This window comes from Nipponia nippon, unplaced genomic scaffold (assembly GCF_047370975.1).
Source record: "Nipponia nippon isolate SJK-2023a ecotype South Korea unplaced genomic scaffold, ASM4737097v1 scaffold_4, whole genome shotgun sequence".
Classification (NCBI taxonomy): Eukaryota; Metazoa; Chordata; class Aves; order Pelecaniformes; family Threskiornithidae; genus Nipponia; species Nipponia nippon.
In genome coordinates this window covers 76,973,026-76,995,338 of record NW_028262358.1, presented here as the reverse complement: position 1 = coordinate 76,995,338, position 22,313 = coordinate 76,973,026, and the positions used below count along the sequence as shown (strand labels likewise).

Below are 22,313 nucleotides of genomic sequence, written 5' to 3'. Positions count from 1 at the left end.
CTGGGGAAGGGGAGCCACGCGACTCTTGCTAACGCAACTGGATGGCACCGTGTTATTGTTATTTATTAGTTGTATGACAGTAGGCTACTGTCACTGAGACACCTCCTTGTTTCCGAATGTGACCTTTCCCGGTTTTCTTCTCTCTTTCCTACCATATGGGAAGTCAAGACATTAGTGCCATGCAGTGTATGAATGGCTGGATCTACCACTTCTTGACTCATGCTACTTCCAGTACTGAACAAGATCTGCTCCCTGTGTTAACATCATGAACAGTGTTTCATATCCAAACCAACAAAGTATGTCACAGCATACTATACTGATGTTCCCTGTTTCCCATGCCAGTTTGGACGAAGGGCCTCTATAACAGACAGCAGAGGAAATGGACAGGGCTACAGCAAAAACCCGAAGTTTTGCTACGTCCTCTTTCACTTGATTTAATTTATCTTTTCTGACTATTGCATTTAAGAGAACAACAAATCCTTGCAGTAGCATGCTCATTGGCTGCAAAATACAGGATTTATTTCTTTATTTAGCCTCACCTTATAATTTTTCTAGAGCCTTGGCCAGAAAACAAGAATTATTCCTGTCTTACTCATTTCTGCTGCTGGTTGTGCCTTTGTTACACTCATTTAACAAGTCTGTATAATGCCAAGCACCACCAAGGCCTTGACTTCAATGGAGAGTTTTTAATCAATATTATAAAATAGTAACAGTTAAATTGAGAATCTCAGTTTGTTGTTTTAGAATTACACAGCTTCTCTTGCATGCAAAGTAGATGCAAAATGGATAAAAGCTTTTTGATTTTGAAAAGTCTTGAGATTTTTGCCAAAATCCCACATACAAATGAGGGTGACAGGAAAGTTGCTGTCTCTTTCAATGACATACATGAATTTTGTCCCTGCCATATGTTGGTACTTTCTCTTTTGTTATGTGAGAAACACCACTAAAACAGAGTCGAAACTACCTTTTCATCTCTGGAAGAGACTTTCCAACACCACAATGATGGATCAATAATTTGTCTGGATGTGGTGGGATGGTGTACGAAAACAAAAGCGAAACATTCAGATACTAATGTGAGAAAATATATTCAGAAACACAGGCCTTAAAATAAGCCTTTTGTGATATCAAAGTCTTTCTGATAAAAAGACTGAGAAAAGCCGGGAGAAAAAGGAATACTAAAAAATTTTGCAGAACAGAGTGACCTTATTGACATGACAGTCTCAGACCTAATTAAATTAATAGAAAGTATTTCACGTCTATATTTATGTCAGAGCCCTCACTCAATTTACTAGTACCATCTAGATATTTTTTGTCAGTGAAAAAAATCAGGGATACCATTTTAATATAACATGCATCAAAAGAACAACTCAAAATTCTTGAGCAGTCTCAAAATTGAAATAAGACCTTTGCCTTTTAAGGAGGCATGTTAAACGGGTAGATCTCAATTTCTCAAATTTACCTTCATTCATTGTGTTAATTGAAAGCCACAGCGAGTAAGGTAAAATATTCTTAAGCAGGATAAACAGCTAACAATTTTTTATACATATATTTATGAATTCAACTAAAGGAATAACATTTTTATCTCAACTAAGTGGCACACTGAAGTTCATAATAAAAATTAAGAGAACAAAAATAATACAAACTTTCAGAAGTTCTACAGATAGATTTGATGACCTTCACTTTTACAAAATTAAAGAGGAGATATTTTGGAGACTCTCCGAGAAACAAGCCCCAAACTTGATTAGGAACGTTAACGTAATTCTAGCAATGAATAGAAAGATGAGAGGGGACCTTGGCGCTGAGAAGGAAAGACTGAGCCATGTACAAAACACTGACTCTAGTGATGTAGAAATAAAGGCAACACAGCAAAGAGCAAAAAAGAAATACTAATTTGTACTGCACAACATGCCTTCTAATTGGCTGTGTGCAAGTGCTGGCCAAGCTAGTATGCTAGGGTGAGCTACAGGTTACTGGGTTCGTTTAGCATGGATGTAACTAATTACCACTTTTCTTTTAAATGAAGAAACGTAGAAGAGAGGGATGCGACATCATAGTTTTGAAACTGACTTCTACAAAAACCAAAGCTGATTATTGTTTGAGCTCACAAAAACCATGGAGAATTTTTCACTATCATTACTAAACTCATAATATCTGTGCTTGTATAAGAGACGATTACCCGGAACTAGTAAAATCACGTGCTTTCTGGCTGAAGTCAATCACTCAAAATACAAAACTTGAAGGGCTTTCCCTTTATTCAAGTGTCTAAGTTGCCTAAGCACACTGTAAGTTTTTAAATTTCATGGGAAGGATCCAAGGTATGAAATAATTTCAGTCAAAATACAAAACACACTGACAAATATTTAATTCAGTAAAGCAATTTTAGATCCTTTTCTCCCCCCCCGCCCCCTTTAAACTATGAAAATGACATCAGGCGGACCACAATTGTAACAATTAAAAGGAGAAAACCCATTCTGGACTTACAAAAGCAAGTAGCCTAGCTTAGACATTCACAGAAGTGTCTCACATACTCAGATATATTTGAAGAAGAAATTTAGTGCTCTCAGTGGTGATTTAGAAAGTCACCGATGTATCAGTTTTCTTCTATTGTAGAAAAACACTAAAAGCACAATGATATTAAAGAGCAAGCTAAGGCTGAGATCCTTTTTATGTCCTAAGAGGAAGGAAGGACAGAGATCTTTTTTTAATAATCCAATTTACAAATTTTCTTAATACAGAATAATTATAATAAAAGTCTGACCTGTACCTGCGTGTTAGCCTTCTGTACTAGCAGCAATCAGTCATAGCTGTAACACTCTCCAGACCGCGGTTCAAGAAGCAATTCTCAATCACGCATGTGGCTCAATAATTTATATATTATTTCCCACTGATGCTAGGGATAACTAACTGGACCCTCATGATCTACTTAAGACTTGGACCAAGTCAGGTTCATGCTCAGTGAGTGAGCTGGGGACACAACGTCGTCTTCTGTCTCTACCACAAGCACACTGTACTCCAGTATTTAACCAGGGGAACCTTCTCCGCCATCTCCTGCAGCTCCCCAAGAGCTTTATGGTGTTTCAGCTACTTTCAGTAGATAAGCTAGTTAGTTCAGGCCTGCTTTTACTATAGAGCAGTCCCAGTAGCAAATACAGTGGTGACTTAGCTAAAAGTTGAAATGGGGACTGCAAGAAACACAAATTATTATAAAACATGTGTACGTATATTTTTTAACAGATGGCATGGCATTAAGGTGAGATTAAAAAAAAAAGTAACAGCATACTCTATCAATATACAGAGACCACTGATGGGAGCTAACCTGCAAATGGCTGCAGAAAAGGATGACAGCAAAAGCCATCAGAAGCCTGGTTTCAAAACCAAGTTTGGGGAAGTAAATGGGATGAATAACGGCAAATATTATTATTAAATAGCTACATTTGATACTTACAGTACAGCTGACTATTACTGGCTTTTTAAAATCAAGAAATTGCACAAGCCATTCTCTCTCCCTCCATATACACACGCACAAACTGTAACCTGACTTCAATAAGGAAGTTTCTCTCAACTGTCAAGACTATCCTTGAAAATATTACAAAAACCATTAAAAATAATAAGGAGATTTAAATGTAATTTACCAACCTTCTTGTAGTCCATTATATTTCCTTTTCCTTGTGCCTTAAAGAGAAAGAGAGATTTTATATAAGACATTACATACTACAAACTAGAGTTGCAAGAATAAAGAATGCAGTTAAAATAGCTACTACTTTAAACATAACCAACTTTCTTTAGGAATCCGATACGGAAAAACCTAAAATACAACCAAATGTGTTACCAGCTTATACAACATGGTTCTGTTTCAGACGAGAGCTGCAGATACTCAATGTAATTTTTAGTTTTTTTATTATGACTTGTAGTTAAACATTTGTTGAATCCAAAATGTTTTGGTCTTAAGAAATCTTGCTGTTTGCATTAATTAATCTCTCCCATGAGATTCTGAACGAAACTATACTTCATATCAGCAATAGCAGAATTTATTTTCTTAAAAGGGAACTCTCTGTATATCTGTGGTGATTTGCATACAGGTAATAGTCTAGAGCTCTCAAAAGGGGATGTCAGGACCATGTCAGTGCTATCAGACCTAGGTTAGAGGTGCTTTTGGTTTAGAATTGCATTTAAGTATCAGCATCGCCCTTTAATTAAGCAGCAGATACATACAACCTATAACTCCTAACACATTCAGAAAGAAGTACGAATAAATTTTAAATTTCTTCTTGCCCGGACCCAGAAAAGTACATAGTCCGCATTCCTCAATTTTGTCACAGGACAATGTAGAAGAGAAGATGTCTATGTCTTTCTCACCCAGTGGCAGTGCTCTGCCAGATCCAGAGCATTCCTGCTTAACCAGCCTGAAGCCCTTCCCTTAGGTCAGATCCAGCTGTATCATTATCACCTCATCCAACTCCAGCTCTTCTCCTTTCAGGCACATTGAGGGAAAAAAAATAAATAAAAAAATCACCTATTTCTTTCCCTCTAGCCTCCACAAGGGAAGACCACAAACCTCAGTTCTTCTGCAATGTGTCTCCTGAAAAGATGTAGATTAGGACCACTGCCTCTCCATGTCCTCCGTGGGGACTTCAGAGAGCAGCCAAGAGGAGCAGGTCAACTGGCATAAGAAGCGCTGAGGCCTGCACTGAAGAGGAACACTATGCGGCAAGCACAGCTTTGAAGAGATGTTGCCGAGATGGCACAGATTTGGGAAATAAATTAATTTTTGTAAGGGAGGAAAAATAAAATAGAGAAAAAAAATGACGAGAGACTAAGCAAGCAGAACAGGAAGGAAAACAATAGATAACAAAACTGATTTCTCTGAAGGAGAAAGGGGACTGATCCACAAAACCTCTTTACTACTCTCTTTAAGCTTCTTTAGAGTCAGCTTTTCTGGAATGCATATTAAGAAAACAGCCTGATAGCATTTGGGAGTAGCAAAACCACTGCCAATAACGGCTTCCGTATTTGTGTATTCCCATCTCTTTCATTTGCCAACTTTTATTGATACCGGTTGGATCTTATGGCATCTTCAAAATGTATCTAGTAGTTATATTGTGTATCAGAACACACCAGAAATATGTCCTTTAACAAATGATTGCCTATATGCAGATTCACACTGCAGTGGAGAATTTGCCAACATGTTTGAGGAAGATGCTTTTTAGTCTTAGCCGTACCAGAAGAGGCGCGCTCAGCCTGCCTCCTCCTGCGTCTAATACACATTACAAACAGCAAGAACACTTTCTCACGCTCTGTTCCTCTCAAGCATGCAAGCCAATGGCAGTTGTGCTTCTCCAAGCACCAACCTTATCTAATCTGTTTCCTAAGCCTTCTTTACTACAACTGCACCTTTGGGTTTTTTTTTTTTTCTTTCTTTTTATTCTCACAGTAGTTTGGCTCTTTGACTTTTTACTGACCCTGATCTCAGACACACAGATCTTTTTTTCCTTTTACATCAGACTTCTGCATCTGGTTTAGCTTCCTCAAAGGTATTAAGCCTGATTTGCAAAAGGTATGCACTCTTGTCAAACTTGGATAACTTTCTAGGTCTCACTGCCTGGCTCGGGAGCTCAGCCGCTGAATGTTTGGGCTCTGGGCCCTCAAAGAAAAGCATCCTGCCACCAGCACATTAGAGACATGAACAGCCAACTCAGCTCAGCCTTCCTCCTGAACACCAAAGATCACCACGTGCCAGTAGTGAGGGACAAAAATACCATGATATTCTTCATTAATAAATGAGGTGGTATGAAATCAACTCACCTTGCAAGAAGAAGGATCCCTGAATCCCCTATAGAATCATAGAATCATTTAGGTTGGAAAAGACCCTTAAGATGATCAGTCCCAACTGTTAACCTAGCACTGCCAAGTCCACCACTAAACCATGTCCCTAAGCACCACATCTACATGGTTTTGAATACCTCCAGGGATGGGCACTCGACCACGTCCCTGGGCAGCCTGTTCCAATGCCTGATAACCCTTTCGGTGAAGAAATTTTTCCTAATATCCAGTCTAAGCCTGGCACAACTTGAGGCCATTTCCTCTTGTCCTATCACTTGTTACTTGGGAGAAGAGACCAACACCTGCTTTGCTACAACCTCCTTTCAGGTAGTTGTAGGTCTCCCCTTGGCCTCCTTTTCTCCAAACTAAACAACCCCAGCTCCCTCAGCCACTCCTCATAAGACTTGTGCTCTAGATCCTTCACCAGTTTCGTTGCCCTTCTCTGGACACACTCCAGCACCTCCATGTCCTTTTTGTAGTGAGGGGCCCAAAACTGAGCACAGTACTCGAGGTGCGGCCTCACCAGTGCTGAGTACAGGGGGGGATTTGGAAGTGTTCAAAATGCATCAGATAAGCAGACCACAAGTGGATGGTTTAAGACAATGCTTTTGGAGCAGGTTTTCAGGATGTTTTCCAAGATTGACTTTTCTTTCTCAGATGAGATGGTCCCTTTTACATGTCTAAAACCTGTGCTTGAGAAATGCTTGATAAAGCATTTGATAAATGCTTCTCTTCCAGCCCTGCTTCTCCTGAGAAGGCTCAGAAAGATATGGTGAAAGGCACATGGATAACCTTGGCCTAGATGAGATAGTGCTAGTTTCTGACTTATTCCTTTTTCAAATTACAAATGCTATGAGCTGAGATGGATTCTAGACCTATTCTTGAGGGATTCCGCTTAATTTCTTCACTCAGACTTTGATCTTTTGTACCCCACTGCTTAGATGTTGGATGCCTGTTTAACCCAGAGAATTTTTGCTCTTGTCTAGTGAGAGGTATCTGTAAGTCACTATAAGTGACTAACTCTTCTGTCTTTTGACCTTTAGGAAATCCTCCATCCTATAATCCTGGATTATCTGCTAAGTTTTAAGAATACAGGGCTTTCCAAAAGCTCAGTGGGACTGCATTCACCAACTATTACAACACTTTCTCTGAAGAAGAGCATTTAAGCATTTCTTTGTCTGTCTATCACAGTGTCTCCTAGGAACCATTTAAGGTTGGGTCATTTGTTTTTTATTTTTTTTCTTAAACATTTCAGGACTTGACTCCAACCCATACTCCTTTTAAAATAGACACTTGACCAAATAATTCATTGGGCATTTTAGTTTTAAATGCACAAAGGTGGAGGGTGTTGGTGGTGAGGTCAGTGAGAACAGGAGAGGCTCGGGTCTTTATGGATCATTCATTCATGTATATCTGTCTATCTATCTCCATGTATACACACACACACATACCTACACATTTTTTTCCTCCTATGACAAGGCTTCCTCCTATATACATCCCAAGTCCCCTTTAAGGCAGTCTCTAAATTTCATCCAAATCAGAATCTAATCTTGTTAAAACACATATATTTAGCATTGATGCAACCTTCCACACCTGGATATCTGATATGTTTTGCTCTTTCCAAATGAAGAGACAAGGGGACTTTTAAAAGGTCTTCAGCTCAGCAGCAGAAAGGTGCACATGGCTGTCTCCACTCAAAGGCTACCTTGGGAACAGCAACTGCATCCGGACATCTGACAAGAGAACTGTGGTGAGACAATCACACAAGTTCTGGGCACTGCACGGCAGTTCAGGCATCTTTCATGACCTCTCTGAAGACTGTTTTCATCTAAGATATGCACAACAGGCACTGAGTCCCAGCCACGTGCTTTCTGAGCAGTATACCACTGTGGAGGCTACTAGGTGCAATGGGGCTCTCTGCTCTCTGAACTCCAAGACCTTCCTGCAGGAGCAGGAAGCTGCTGAGGGGAGGTGCTGCCTTCAGTCCATCGTATGAATGCTTATATGGGCAAACAATCAAAGGAGAAAGCCAGATTACTTAGCAGTAAAGGTCCATAACGTGATTTCCATATGCCTAGTCATAAACTCAGCTACTAAGAAAAATTCTGCCTGACAGGGACTGAGTGCACGGTGTGTGCTTTGCCCAGTTAAACCACGCAAAGGACACTGCGCAAGAGGGTGGCTTATGAGCGTACTCTTATGAGTACTGCCAACATGAGAAAGCCTCTGGTTTGAGTGCTTGGCCTACACTCAATGCCACATAGTGAATGTGACTATGGATGGTACCTCAAAGAGCCTTTAGTTAATGAAAGGTAATTTTCCTTTCTAAATCAACACAAGCCAATAAAGGCTCCTGGATGAGGTATTCCACTTTGTAATGAGCTAAAGTAGTCGTTAGTAGATACTTCTGCATAGTGCATGTCACTTTTTCCACCCCTCCTCCCTTCAGAGAGAACTGCTTCATTGTTTCTATAATGCCCATTTTCGGTATGAGAATTAACAAGCAGACAGACGGCACTCCTGGAGTCCTGCAGCTTCCTCTAGATTCTGCAGATGGGAAATTGTTTCAAAGCTTTTATACACTGTGCTGTGGTAATACCATTATTCTCCAACTGCAATCATCCAAATCCATTTACATTCAACTCGCATATGAGCCTTGTGTTGAGATTGTAGAATTCCAAAATTCCTTGTCACACATTATAAACTACCAGCCCCTAATTTCAAAATGACAAAAGGTTTGCTTCACTTTAAGATCCCCCAACTCCATATCACTGTAAGGTTGTAGATTCTGCATATGCTTCCCAAAATTTCACTGCTGAAGAGACTATGCCTCTTTGCTTGCGGTATGTGAAGGCAGGCTGCAGCCTGGCCATCATGAACCCAGAACTAGGCAGAGGCTTGGACTCCACACCTTCTGCCCAAGAGTCCTGCTTTCAAATAGCAAGGAAAGGAGCTGTTGGCAAGCACATCTTGAATTAATATGCTTGCACAGAGCTAGCTTCTTACTGAAGGCAGCAGCCTTTCTACTGAAAAACCTGTATAAGAACTGCAGGAATTTCCAAACGATACTCATCACAGTTGTTTAAACAGACAAAACATGTCTGACTGATGCAGGAACTCAACAGAATGCTTAATTTTGGCCATTTTTGGTGTTTCTCTCCCTTTCTCTCCCTGCTGTCTTGTACAGTTACCTATTTGTGTTTCAACAACAGCCAGGAAGCTATTCACGGACCTGAACCCTGCAGTGCTACGTGGTACGTAAAACAGATCTACACCACACAGCTATCTTATTCTTACTGTCTTCTTCATCTAAGGGTTAGAGGAAAAGATAGCTGAATTAAGAGAACTGAGAATAAGGACATCAGCCAGCTAGATGTCACAAATATTTTGTAGTGGTCAGGAAGCCAAGTCCCCCAGATCTTTTCCCCCCATCCAAAATTACTGCTCCCAGAGCCAAGTTGGCAGAAGCAAATGTGTGCCTACCTTTCAACCACTGTAATGCAAAGTTTTCTGCTTTAAGCTGTCAGTGAAAGTAGCTTTAAGCTAAGACGTGGGACTGCACAAGTAGTGCAGAGGAACAGACATATGCTCCACGCAAATGAATCCGCTCGTTACACTGACACACAGAAGTTTGACAGAGCTCGACTGTCAGGTCCCTAGATTTCCCACTCTTGAAAGCGTGGAAGAGAGAGGTGTTAAGCATTGGAGAGCAGAGGTAACCTCTATATCGTCTTGTCTGTTGTTAGTTTCTAAGTTTCTTTGCAGATTGAAAGTACAGATAGGAAGAGAGATACAAATAGCAAAAGTAGGAAATTCTAAACAATGCTTTAATTTACCTCTCTGATCTGTTTAATCCATGCCTCCCTTCCAAGGAATTCCTGATGCAGGACTGCAGGAGCAGAATTCAAACTGAAGGCCATGGTGTCACTAGAACTTTCTTTAACAAATGGCTGAAGGTCCGAATGTAGCTGAAAGAGAAGAACATCTTTCTTCAGTTCCCAGGAACAGTCTATGCATATCCACCCACTCACCAAATCAAGGTCCGTATTCTGATCCTATACCTACTCGCCACTTTCTGCTTTGACACCTGTACTTTGGCTGCACTTTTTCAAGTTTGGGGAAGGGAGAGGAAGAGGGGGAAAACACTGCAGTGGCAGAAAGTTGTGGTAGAGAAGCATGTAGAGAATCTGCAAAGAAACGGGTAAAGGATGGCTTGCAGAGCTGGGCAAGTGATGGGACACAGCCAGGTGTGAGTGGCAGGAAGGAGAAAAAAATATAAAGGAAAGAATGATCCAGTCTTTGGTGGGAAGAATATCAGTTTTTAATCTGTGAAGGGATTTTTTTCAGTACCCGAGGAAGCTGATACAATACGACCCTCCTCCTGACAAAGGAAATGTTACATAGCTAGGAGCTTTCTATGAAAATTATGCAATCCTTTATACACAACTATATGTCAATGGTGAATGTATTAATATTAAAGCATACACAAAATATTAAGGCTATAGTCCGCACTAGAAGCAATATACTGGCAGAGTTGTACCTAGTAATAGCATATAGTGGCATTTCTATGGCAGTAAAACTGTGCTTTATAAAACCACTTCCTTCTCCCGGAGGAACTAGAAACCATCTAAACGAACTCAACTGAAAAGGATGAGAGGTCTGTCTGCCTGTCTCAAGCTACATCTGTACTTGCAAGTAGTGCAATACAGTAGGAGCAGATCTTTAGGGCAAAACAAGAGGGCCAAGGATCCGAGTTCCACACTGTGTGTGTTTTCCTTTGGACTAACTCTAGCTGTGGACTGAAAGACTTCTAATGGGGGTCAGAGGCCTTCTCTGGGAAATCCTACTGCTGCAGAGACGTAGGCCGCTCCTGTCCATATCTGGTGACCTCCCTCCTTATCCCCCAGCTACCCCCTCTGGAAGTTACCTCCACAGCAGATTATTCAGAAGGGAACATATGCAGGTCCTTCAGTCACTGCAGCTCATGCCTCAGCCTTGTGCGCTGCTGCAGGCAGTTGAGCCTCTTGGTACAAATCTCTGCATGGTGGCAGCTGAGACCCAACACATGCCTCCTCCTGCAACTCCTGCTACTGGGACAGTGGCTTTAGGAAGAACGTAGGAGCAGAGAAGGTAAAGTTTCAAGCTGCTACAGAAAGATGAGCTAGAGGGATGTTAACAGAGCCTTGAATGAAATAAGCTACATTGCCAAGAATGCAATTTTGCCAGTTCATAAGCAATGTTCGTACCAGCAGTTTCTGCAAACGTCTTTACACCAGGCAGCAGTCAAACCTCTCAACATCACTGACCTGCTGGCAAAAGTCTACAGCATAGTGGCAGTATACGACAGAGCTCAAGAGCAACGCATCTTACAAGTCTTTCTGTATTTAAGATCCCAGAACGAAAGGAAAAGGCGTACCTTATGACTCATAGACATGTGCTTTCCATATTGAAATGCCATGTCCTGAATCTCAGCGCTGTGCTTTGCTAGCTCCATTGCAGCCTGGCAGCTCTTTGCCAGCAAGGCACTATGTGACAGGAAAACCTGCTCCTTCCATGTAGATATGCCGATATCATCTGTAAGACAGTTCTCCTGGAAATGAAACAAAGGCTAACATGAAAACACCAAAACTGAAGCTGCGTCAGCTTGCAGAAGTTAACAGTGTGGCACAGGATAATGCGCCATGTGGTGAGTAACAAAACTCCTGGTGCCAAGGCGCCAAATACAGAAAGGCATTCTTTTGGGGAAGATTAGAGAAAAGTATCAGAATAAATATACTAGCAGCTTCAACAAACATTTTCATTTTCTGCTCAAAAAGAACAATGCAAAATATGTGGAGCTGTCAACAGATTCCATGTAGATCCTTTTCTTAACGACTGTATCATTACACTGAACACATTAAGAGCCGATTATATTCCTCCTGAGGTACTGGGGAGAAAAAAAAGAAAAGAAAAAAGACAACAAACCCAACAAAAAAAACCCAGAGTACATTGGCACTTCAGCCCCTTGCCAGTTACCAAGAACAAACAATCCCAAACAAACTTGAGAAGTCCCTGCAATTTCTCCTTTGTAGTCAGGAAAAAAATAATTACAAAAGGTATTAAAAATACTTATAGAACTGCATTGGAAAAATGAAGGGCTGTGATGGAGGACTTGTACCTCTTCCACTCCCATATTAAGGATGAGGCATGAATGAAAGTATTCAAAAATAAATAAATAACACCGTGATCTAGAAATGTCAGGTATTAACTTTCCCAGGGGACTGATAGAGATCTCAGTGATGCCTCTAGTGAACTTTATCACCTTGACTGTAAGGTCAGAGATGCTCCACACTTCTCAAAATCCTTTGTATCCAAAATATTAATTTGGATTACTTTCCACAAAGTGTTTTAATTAACACAAATCCAATCCTTCCTCCCCAAGCCCAAATTCAACTGCAACTCCTTTGGCTCACAAGGTGTCAATATGCCACTATTTTACTAATGGGTCTTCAAAGCTAGATGTAATCTTTCTCACATAGACATGTTACTGTCATACCTTTAGGTATTCTCTAAAGAGGAAAAAAACAAAACCAGAAAAGACCAAAGATGTTTTGCTTAGAAAAAACTAAAATTAGTAATGAGAAGCTACAGAAAAAATTACAAGCATATAAATGTTAAAAAGTTTGTAATTTCTCAGTTCAGCCAAATCTGTAGTGGACTCTAAGCCAAAAGGCATTCTTTAAAAGAGTAACATAAAAAACCCTCTTATATAACAAGCCTTTTCCCTCAAAGTGACGTCAATTAAATTACTTAGAAATGAGCAAGAAGTAATTCTGTGTGACCCTATAGTTTTCTAGCAAGGTATTATCTGTCATGAAATCGGTAACAAATGAAATAGAATCCATCCATTCAGCTCTAATTTTCCTCCCTTATGGATATCACCCAGAAGTGCTGCGTTACAAGGGAGAGGATAATTTGAGACTAATGGAAAAAGTAGGAGAATTCTGCAATGCCAAGTAACACAGAGCTGTATCAAAATGCCTTTGCTTTCAGACATACTATTAACTTATACAAGGAAAGTGAAGAACAGAGAAACCACATGTTTGCTATTATGCATACGACAACTTACAAAGTCAAGCCTAAACTTTCCTCATGTTTCATTTTACTGTAGTATTTTTGTTTTAATATCTTAACTCAGCCCACAGCATGTGCAAATTCCCATGACTGGCAAAATGTCAAAATGAGCATTTAATTCAAGTAGTTTCCTATATATCAAGTCTTTTTTTTCCACTCAGATATAGAACAATTTATTTTAAATTTAAAATCAGGAGCTGTTGGAAGACGCAACACAATCTTTTCCTTAACAACCAATCTGCTCAGCGAAAAAACAGTATTTACTAAAATTTGCTGGATGATATTGAAAATTGGCAGTGATTTTTATAATTATTTGTTTTAAATCCAACCAAGACAAAAATATTCTAGAAAGGTACCCTGAAACAATTTATGAAGTTAAAAAATCTTTCAGAAGACCTGTAAGTTGAAAACGTTTGCTTACTGGAGCCTTTGAGCAGTAATAGAAATGCGGACATTATCAAATGTCAACGGCAGGAACTGAAGAAGCTTAAACAGTCATTGGAACTCAATGCATACAAGGAAATTAAGTCTACGATTTGTTACAAAAATATATTCTTCTTAAACAAGTTTGAATTTCATCACAGGATTGAAAATGATGTCACAAGAAATTACTGTCCACTACATGAACATCATGTAGGAACTTCAAGCATCTAAAATGGACATCTAACTTAAAAAAAAAGACAAAAATTTAAGACATATTTGAAGATACGGTATTGAAATCTTAAAAACATAGGTATTGTGAATCTCTGGGTTACAGAAAGAAGCCAGCTGTAAAAAGGCATTATGCCCATATGGATGTGCTTTAGCATATGAGCTTGCAAGCCAAAATATAGCTGATGTTAATCACACAATGTCTTATGACCACATACCCCTAAAGCTTCTGCTGCTTAAGAAGGCAGAGGCAGACACAACCTTTCTTCATCAAAGTTTTCCAACAATCCAAACGCCATTTTTTCCCCAGCTTAACTCTCATGTTATATATAAACTGTCCACCAACCACACTGCATTCTTACAACAAGGGTACGTATGACAAGATCTAAACACTATTTTAAAACATCAAGGGAAAAATGAAAATAGTTCTAGATTGCAAAGTCTGTGAAATCTGACATCATGACAGCACTTATTACTTTTAGAGCAATTTTCACTTTTTTGTAAGCTTTGTTTTGTCAGCAGTGGATATTTCAAAGGATAAATATAGAAGTGGACATTAGCTGGCCCAGAAGACTCCTAGCAGCCTTTTTAAACTCAAATTAATTCTAGCTGTAGTTGACAATGTTCAGACATTTCATTAACTAATGCCTATAGAGTGACCTCATTCACAAGTTCTGTCACCAAGAAATGGGTCCAGCTCACAACCAACCCTGATGCTGTCTGGGTAGCACAAGCTGGGTGATGAGAGCCGAACCCCTCACCATCCCTGGAGGAAAGCAGCCAACTCCAGATACAGTTTGGATAATGTTGGCATGGGAGTACAGGGAAAACATCCGAATCCAGCTCTGTCGATCATAATTTCCTATGGGAAATTAAGAACAGCTGAGGGTGCTTCCATTTTACTAATGGCAAGGTCGGTCACTGTTTTGTTAGAAAGAAATTGGCTAGCTGAGATTTTTTTGTTAAGCTACTTCCATAATTTAAATTGGGTTTGAAACAATCATCTCAGGCAACAGGAAACAAAAAACTTTTAGAAAATGAAATTGCAGGACAAAATATGCAATCATAACCATCAAGAAGGGCAGCCCTTAGTGATGGTAACAAGGATCCCCAGTACAAAAGTGGCACTTAAAATAACTCTGATTTGTCACACCGAAGAAGATGCTTATACACAGTTCAGTTGAAAACATATTAAGGAAAATATGAATGAAAACTGTGTCTTAAAAGTGCACAAAACCATTTGCAAAGCCAGGAAGGAGTAGAAGTCAGAGACTTTTCAATGGAAAACTTCAGCTATAGTTTGTAAGGAAGCCTTTATTTTATTTCCATACCATGGTTAAGCTCTTTCTTAGCCATCTGCTGTTGCACAAAATGATCGAAATGTCTGAACCACTTATATAAAACTTTAGTTCAGTTCTCAATGGGCAAATAATCCACAGAAACGCACAGAAATATTTTTAAATAGCATTTTAAAGTTTTAAATTAGGTAGTTCAAGAACTTCTATTTTACATAAATAAAATGCAATGCAACTATGAATCTCTCTACCAGTAGCAAGACCCTGCAAAACATCTTGCACATGGTTCACATAAGCTTTCAACAGATGTATTCCCGCTTGCTTAACACGACAGGGCATGTTTTATTGGCCTATTAATACACGTCTCCACTGCTTTTGGAGGAACAAGGGTGTCTGCAAATGGGTCAATAAAGCATGCCACTGACTACCCGATACTTTTATCGTGACACTGTAAAAAAAGCAACACATGATTTAAAAAAAAAAAAAAGTTTGAAAACTTAAAATAAATTTAAATATCTCTCCACATCTGTTACTTTTAAACCTCTCTGGAAAAGCTTAGCATTTAAAAGAACAAAAGCAGTAAACAAATAACATTGGCCTTCTTTCTAGCTATCCTTTTTTTTTCCCCTCTGACACATTTACCCATTCTTTTCACAGATGCTCTTTACTCAAATTCCATATTTTATCCTTCCCTTTTGTCTTGCAACAGAAACATTTGTTTAAAAAAAAAGTGAAAGCTGACTCTGCTGCCCTGCTAAAAGGTGGTTTACATGCCTCAAAATACATTTGATTTACCTCCTACGGTAAAATTTATAAGCAAATTCTTTACTTGTAACGTAGATTCATAGCAGTCCAGTTGATGGACACCTGCAGTACCCCAAAACATTACTCCTGAAAGCAGGACTGGTGACCAAACATCAAAGAAGAACTGGTACAACTCACTGGATGTAGTCTGTGCTTGGCCAGAAAATAAACTTATTTTCATTAAAAAAACCCTACATTGGTGTAAAACAAATAACTGTTAATTCACTATTTGGTACAATGAGTACTTGCCTTTAACGTATTTCTTTTTAAAAAACTTGTTTTACATATTAGTTATGCACAATTGCACTGAAAATTCCAAAAATACCTAACAGCTTTTCTAGCCATCAGTGGAACATGTTGGAAATGGTCTTGTCTTACGTAACAGTCCCATTCTAGCACTAAAAATGAGTTTTGGTAATGCACCTTTAGCATCAGCTAGATATTCTGGAGGTGAGGGAAAAAACCACCAACAAAACAGTTTTCCATGGAAGTCCCTAATACTTTAAGATTGCAAGAATGGTCTGGCAGGTAAAGCACAAGAGCCAACACACTCAAGTCCTGCTCTTCATTCTGCTGTTTGACCTTGAGCTTCCCTGTATCTCTTGTCCCTGCTCAGTGAACTGACAGGGATGTTAAAACATTCTTCATTAATATTTGTTAAATGATCTAGGATATTAAGACAGAAGGTTTCTAAAAATGCGACAGTATTCTGGGAGTTAGCAAACATTTTAGAAGACTTCAGTCTCCTAAAAGTAGGAAACAGAAACTCAGGGCAATGTTTTTCTGTTAAAAATAGATACCACGATCATGACTGAAGGCCAGATTAGACAACTTTCATCTTTGCACTCACTGAAGGCACAAATTTTTACTCCCAAGTTAGATCTAGATTTAGGGGAGACAGACTGGAACTAGGAAGAGTGTCCTTCACGCACAGAATTTTGGGTTGAGAGGGGATTTAGCACACAAAGCTGCAGAGATTTATCACATCACCCCTTTCTGCTCCAGCTTACAGTCCAAAATATTAGCTTAAGCCACTAATGCAATGTCTTAAACCACAGCAGCTATTTGCTACTTTGAGCATGAGTGGCAGCCCTAACCTTTAGGCTGTCTTTGCAACCAAAGCCTACACTTTGTAGTTTGGGTTGTCACTTCAAATAAAGATGAAAAGTTAAATATTATCTTTATTTTCCCCATTTCACACAGATCTAATGACTCACTATGCAGACAAGATGAAGAATGACCAAACAGAACGTACTAAAATGGGATGGCTGTAGGATTGCATGTGGTTTACAGAGAAAAAAAAATGGTAGCGAGAGCTGTCAAATAATTATATCCATTATATGTCTTCAGGAGTAAATAAGGTCAGTCTTGTTAGGTCAAATGATTCTTTCAGTTTTCCTACTGGGTCATCCAAATGAAGCAATCTGAAACATTTCTTTTTTGGGTAAACATGAACTTAGGGTCTCAGAGGAGAAAGGTGAATTTTGCAGAGTTATTTTTGTCTAAAGTAAAAGATAAAACCATTTAGGTAGACATCTAGCAAAGCTCAAGACAACCTTGTGCTAAATTAGTCTATTTTATGGTACTGAGGAGCTTTATAACAACTGCATTAAAGACATTTAACATATGAAGTACAGTTTTCTTGCCTCAAAAAGGAAAAAAAAAAGAAAAGGTGAGAAGATATCCTTCTGCTTTTCCAAATTTAAGACATTCCCAGCAATGAAAATGCCATTACTAACATCCCTATGCCCTACTCTTAAAAAGAAATAAAGTTTGACATTTGAGATTTAGTTGCGGAGTAGACTAAAGCATTTGTCTTACCTCTAGGAAATGTAGTTCACATTTTTGTTTCAGTTAAATTGCAATTAGGGATGGAGGGAAGATGCAGAGAGGATACAAATAAGACAGACCAACAACTGATCCAGTCCATTTGGCAATCTTTGCTAAAGAGATGTTCAGGACACAAATGGGACACTGCCTCAAAAGAATACTGCGAGGAAAGCAGCAGGGATATGTCTCATACATATCCCATATATCTCATACACAACCAAACTTCTCAGAGAACAAGACAAAAAAAAAAAAAAAGTAGATCACATGCTTGTTTGTTCTAGGTCTCATCAGAAGCCGTGCACTACCCATTACAAAGACTAAATTTCAGACACTGTCATGTAATTTTCAGTATCTATTATGCCCCATCCTAATTGTGTTTTGAGTTAACTGGGTTCCCCTTAGGAAGGGTATACTCTACTTCCAGCTCTCCTTAGACAGAAAAAGTCACTGAAAACAAAATAAGTGTTTTCTATTTGTAACTGGACCAGGGGAGGGTAAACACCATGCAGCTGTGCTTAGTTTATCTCACACTTCCCTTGCAATATACAGATATGGACTGCTTCAGTAACACAACAGAAAAAAAAAGAGAAAAAGAAAAACTAAGAAAAAGAAGATTAAGACCTTCTGCAGTGGCAGGAACCCAAAAGAGTCCACAACATTTCCCGTTTATACAGGGGCCATGGTTAAAATAAAATGCAGTTTTATTGCTGAGATGAACTTGTAAAGCTTTACTTCTACACACAAAAGAGTAGTTGTTTTTTAAAACATGATATATCTGGGATCTACTTGTATTCAGAAACCTGCTTGAATACAGAAAATAAAATTTTAAACATTCTTTGCAAAAATCTCAAAAGACGCCATCTATTTTAACACATAACCCTGAGCACAGTATCTGGGAGCAACCCCAAAGGCTGCAGTCTGTTTTTTATCCATGGGTTAAACACAGCAGGTGCAGAAGGACCGCGAAGTTCCCAGCGCTGCATTGCTGCCACGCTTCCACCCAGGGTCCCCCCTGAGAGGGGTGCCAGAGGAGGCTCTGTGCATGTCGTCCTCTGCACGCACCCGTGCCGCTTGGCGAGCCCGCGGCCCCAGGCGTCTCCCGAGCCTGCCATGGCTGCTTTCCTGCTAGAGGCTCTCACTTTCTCCGAGGGAAGAGCTCAGCTCCTCAGCGTGATCACTTCCAGCCTAACCGGTTTCAATCAAAATGAGAGGGATAAGCTTAAACGAGGTTAGTTTTAGTAACGTCTTTGAAGCTGCAGAGCAGGAGAGACAGACCAGTGGAGTCGCTGGGTGCCGCAGCACCCTCCCGAGCCAGCCGCTGTTAGCTGACAGCGCTCTCCGCTTGCCCACCGTGGTTTGGCTGGTGCAGAGCCATCGGTGCAGGTATCTACTGTAGCAGTAAGCCATGCGATCAGGGCTTCCACTAAGGTATTAATTTTGCTATGTACTACAACACACGGCAATAGTAAACCAGAGCTGCAATCTAAATACACAACAAATATAAATGAATTAATATACTTCTGCAATCTTCAAGCCATTTCACCTACTGAACCTTAAGATTCAGGTCTCTGAGGCAAACTAGGCACATGAGACAACATCACTGTAAGTAAATCTATCTACCTCAGTAGATTTCAAGACAGATATTCACGTAGACATAGTGCTTTTCATTCCCATACAGTGAAAATTTGTTATCATAAAACCTGTAGAGGCCATGGCAACTTTAAATGACCAATTTTTTGCATGTGCTGAGATACAGTCATAGCAAATGAAAGAAAGAACTCTTTTTTGCTCCAAATCCTGCTGAACCAAGCTTACTTCAAGAAGTATCTCTACAAGTTTTCTTAAATATTATAGTAAAGATAAAAATACCTAGATCTAATTTGACCACTTTTCATTACAGTTCTTGCCACACAATAACACAGTATATCTGTAATTGCCCTTGAAGAAATATAAAATTATTTGGTGTGAAACGCTGGCAGCCATTGTCTTTGCCCATGCCAATTCCTGCAATGTGTGCACGGTGACTTTTGGTGGAGAAGAGTACAGGGCTACACTCCTACCGCTTCAGGACAAAACTCATGTTTATACTATTAGAAGATGAACACTCAGAAGAAGAAAGGACCCGATATAAGTTTGGGATAAAGCATTTTGTAAACATCTTTGGGCTTGGAAATGAGAGATTTAACATTAAAGTATTAATGATGTCAACAACATCATAATAAATGCCTCTAACAGAACCTTGACTAGAAATCTCTGGACGTGTTTGGAAAGCCCATAGCAAAACATGTCTAGAGTTCCTGGTAATGACACATAATATTATTTTATTAAGCACTCACAGAAATGAAATAGTCCCTCTTTGAGCATTTCTAGAAACTTCCATCAGAGTTCACAGGTGTCATAACGATGTTACTGCTGAAGCTCACTACGACTGCAGCTAATTCTCTTCCTCCCTCTCCCTTCTCCTTTTAAAAAGATGAGAAAGTCATCACATTTACTGTAGTCACACATTAATATCACCAAACTTCTTGGGTACGTAAAACTACTGAAATTCTTACCTCAGATGATTTTGAGTTTTCATAATATATACCTTGAACTAAGTCACCAATAGCACTGGAAATGAGTTCCACAACCTGTAAAAGAAAAGGAAAAAAAGCCTTACATCTTTAATTGTCACCAAATTTACTAACAAAGCTACTGCCAGATTTCCAGAGAGATAAATGGTCATAACTTTCCTTGCAGACAGCTAGTGGTGAAAGACTGCAAGATTTACTGGGATATATTCTGCACAAGCATGATCCTGTCTCTCTGCTAACACCTCTACTACAGTAACTCTTCTATCAAAGTTTTGAGTTAATATAAATGAAAAACAAGACTTTTTTTTTTTTTCCTAAAGTGTGAACTATGGAGTGTATTCTCACAAGGACGTTCACGGAACTAATAAATCCCAGTTCATGAATATGAGACGGTATCTCATATGGGCTTTGTTTTGTTTTGGCTTTTTCCTGCCAAGTAAATACTTCACAATACCTCTCATTGGGAGCTGTTAAAATTCTAATCTTCATGCCTAATACAGAAAAGTCAGAATCCATAGAAAGGTAACCTTTCAAATGTGATCATTTGGTATTCGGGTGCCCTGGGAATGCACTGTGGATGTATTTAGTGCATGGCCTGAGGCTCAGCTGTACCACATACACTGAAAGTCTGCAACACGGGAATGTTTAAATCAGATTTATCAATCTGTATTATCTTCAGGGTTCAGACTTTTTATTTTATTCAAGCGAAGCCTAAAAATCTGAACTTGATCCAGAATGTAAAACAAGCAGTCCACGATCTCCCTGGAACTACTGTACAATTTAAAGTCGTGCACATGAACTGTCTTAATTGGAACAAAATACTCAGATTTATTGTAAAATTAAATGCAGGCATTTCAAATAAGCACACCTTAAGGCTAGCCCTTTAGTTACACACAAAGTTTTAATTTATTGAATGTTTAATTTCCTATGCATATAAGTCTATATCTGATTCCTCTTTTTGCTTCCTAAAATTCAATGTAGTTCTTATTGAATTAAAAGATTTAGTTTCAACTTTTATCATTCTTGTAACTGAAGACAAGAAGTCAAATGATAAAACCCCTAGCAGACAGATATTTTAACATTTAGGCATACTTTATTTGATAATAAAAACACATTCGTATGCTAGTTTTGAGTACTAGCAGAAAGGTTGTGTGTTTTCTTTTTTTTTTTTAAACACTGGTTCATATACATATTCATATACACAGAGAAAGCGCTAACTTTAGAAATGGTGCTGATTAAAAGTCATGTTTTTTCTTGCAATGCATATGGGTTAATTTGCAAGATCTATAAAAACAGCCTAAAAAAAAAAAAAAATCACGTTGCCCTTTAGGAAACTAGATACCGAAGAAATATTGTAGCAATATGAGCTGCAGAGGAACTGAAAGGACAATGATCCTACAGTGTTGCCAGATGTGTTGAGTTATTTAAGTGGGGAACAGAGAAAATGAGGGGCTTTTTTTTTCCTCCTTTTTTTTTTTCTCCTTTTTTTTTTTTTTTTTTTTGAGGTATCAGATAAGCCCTATTACCAAATCCAGGAGGATTGAGTATCGCCAATAGGTCTATGAAAGTCTGTAACTAAATGCCCAGGATCAGATTGTATTACAGTTTATACAAGCAACATCCCAAGATTCTTCTGATGGCTAGGACACATAATACAGATCAATCACTCACTAAAAAATGTTATGGTTTGTGAAATGGTCTGAGCTCAGAGACCTACACTGGTAATACGAAGAGGAATTTACAAAGACACTGAGTCCTACTCTAAATGTCAAAGTGATAGCATGAACTTTTAACAATGCATCTGGCTCTGGATAACTAGACCTTTTCCTCTCTCGCCTGAAATTCTAGACTGAGCAGGACCCTGTTTTGGGGTTTCTTTTTTCCATCTCTCCTCTCTCTTTTTAGTGCAACTCTACTCTCAAAGGCAATTTTAACTGACTTAAAAACAATCTCGGTGAAACATTTGTGAACAATTGTACCTCTTCCTCTTATAGTTTGTAAAACATCTTAGGAGAATTACACATCCACTATTTAGAAGAATCCATCTATTAAATACCATTAGGCCTTTAGTGACATACTGAACACTATGTTAGCAAGAATTTAGCATTGATATTACCTCCCTTCTTTCCAAGTATCTCCTTTTTTTTTTTTTTTTTTTTAAATAATATTTTTCTAAGGTAAATGCAAGGCCATACAGATCACTACCAGGAATGAAATTCCAGTTTCA

At 39.0% G+C, this 22,313-nt stretch overlaps 1 protein-coding gene across 1 annotated transcript in view; it reads right to left on the bottom strand.

The window, feature by feature from the left end:
- The window catches only part of PDSS2 (decaprenyl diphosphate synthase subunit 2), a 123,791-nt gene that overhangs the window by 9,068 nt on the left and 92,410 nt on the right, over window positions 1-22,313 (bottom strand). The window contains exons 4-7 of the mRNA XM_087777202.1: window positions 20,069-20,143; window positions 11,237-11,410; window positions 9,657-9,788; window positions 3,637-3,672 (exon numbers count right to left, since the gene is read on the bottom strand). Of these exons, the coding sequence (XP_087633328.1) occupies window positions 3,637-3,672; window positions 9,657-9,788; window positions 11,237-11,410; window positions 20,069-20,143 (417 nt within the window). The remainder of the gene's footprint in view (window positions 1-3,636; window positions 3,673-9,656; window positions 9,789-11,236; window positions 11,411-20,068; window positions 20,144-22,313) is intronic.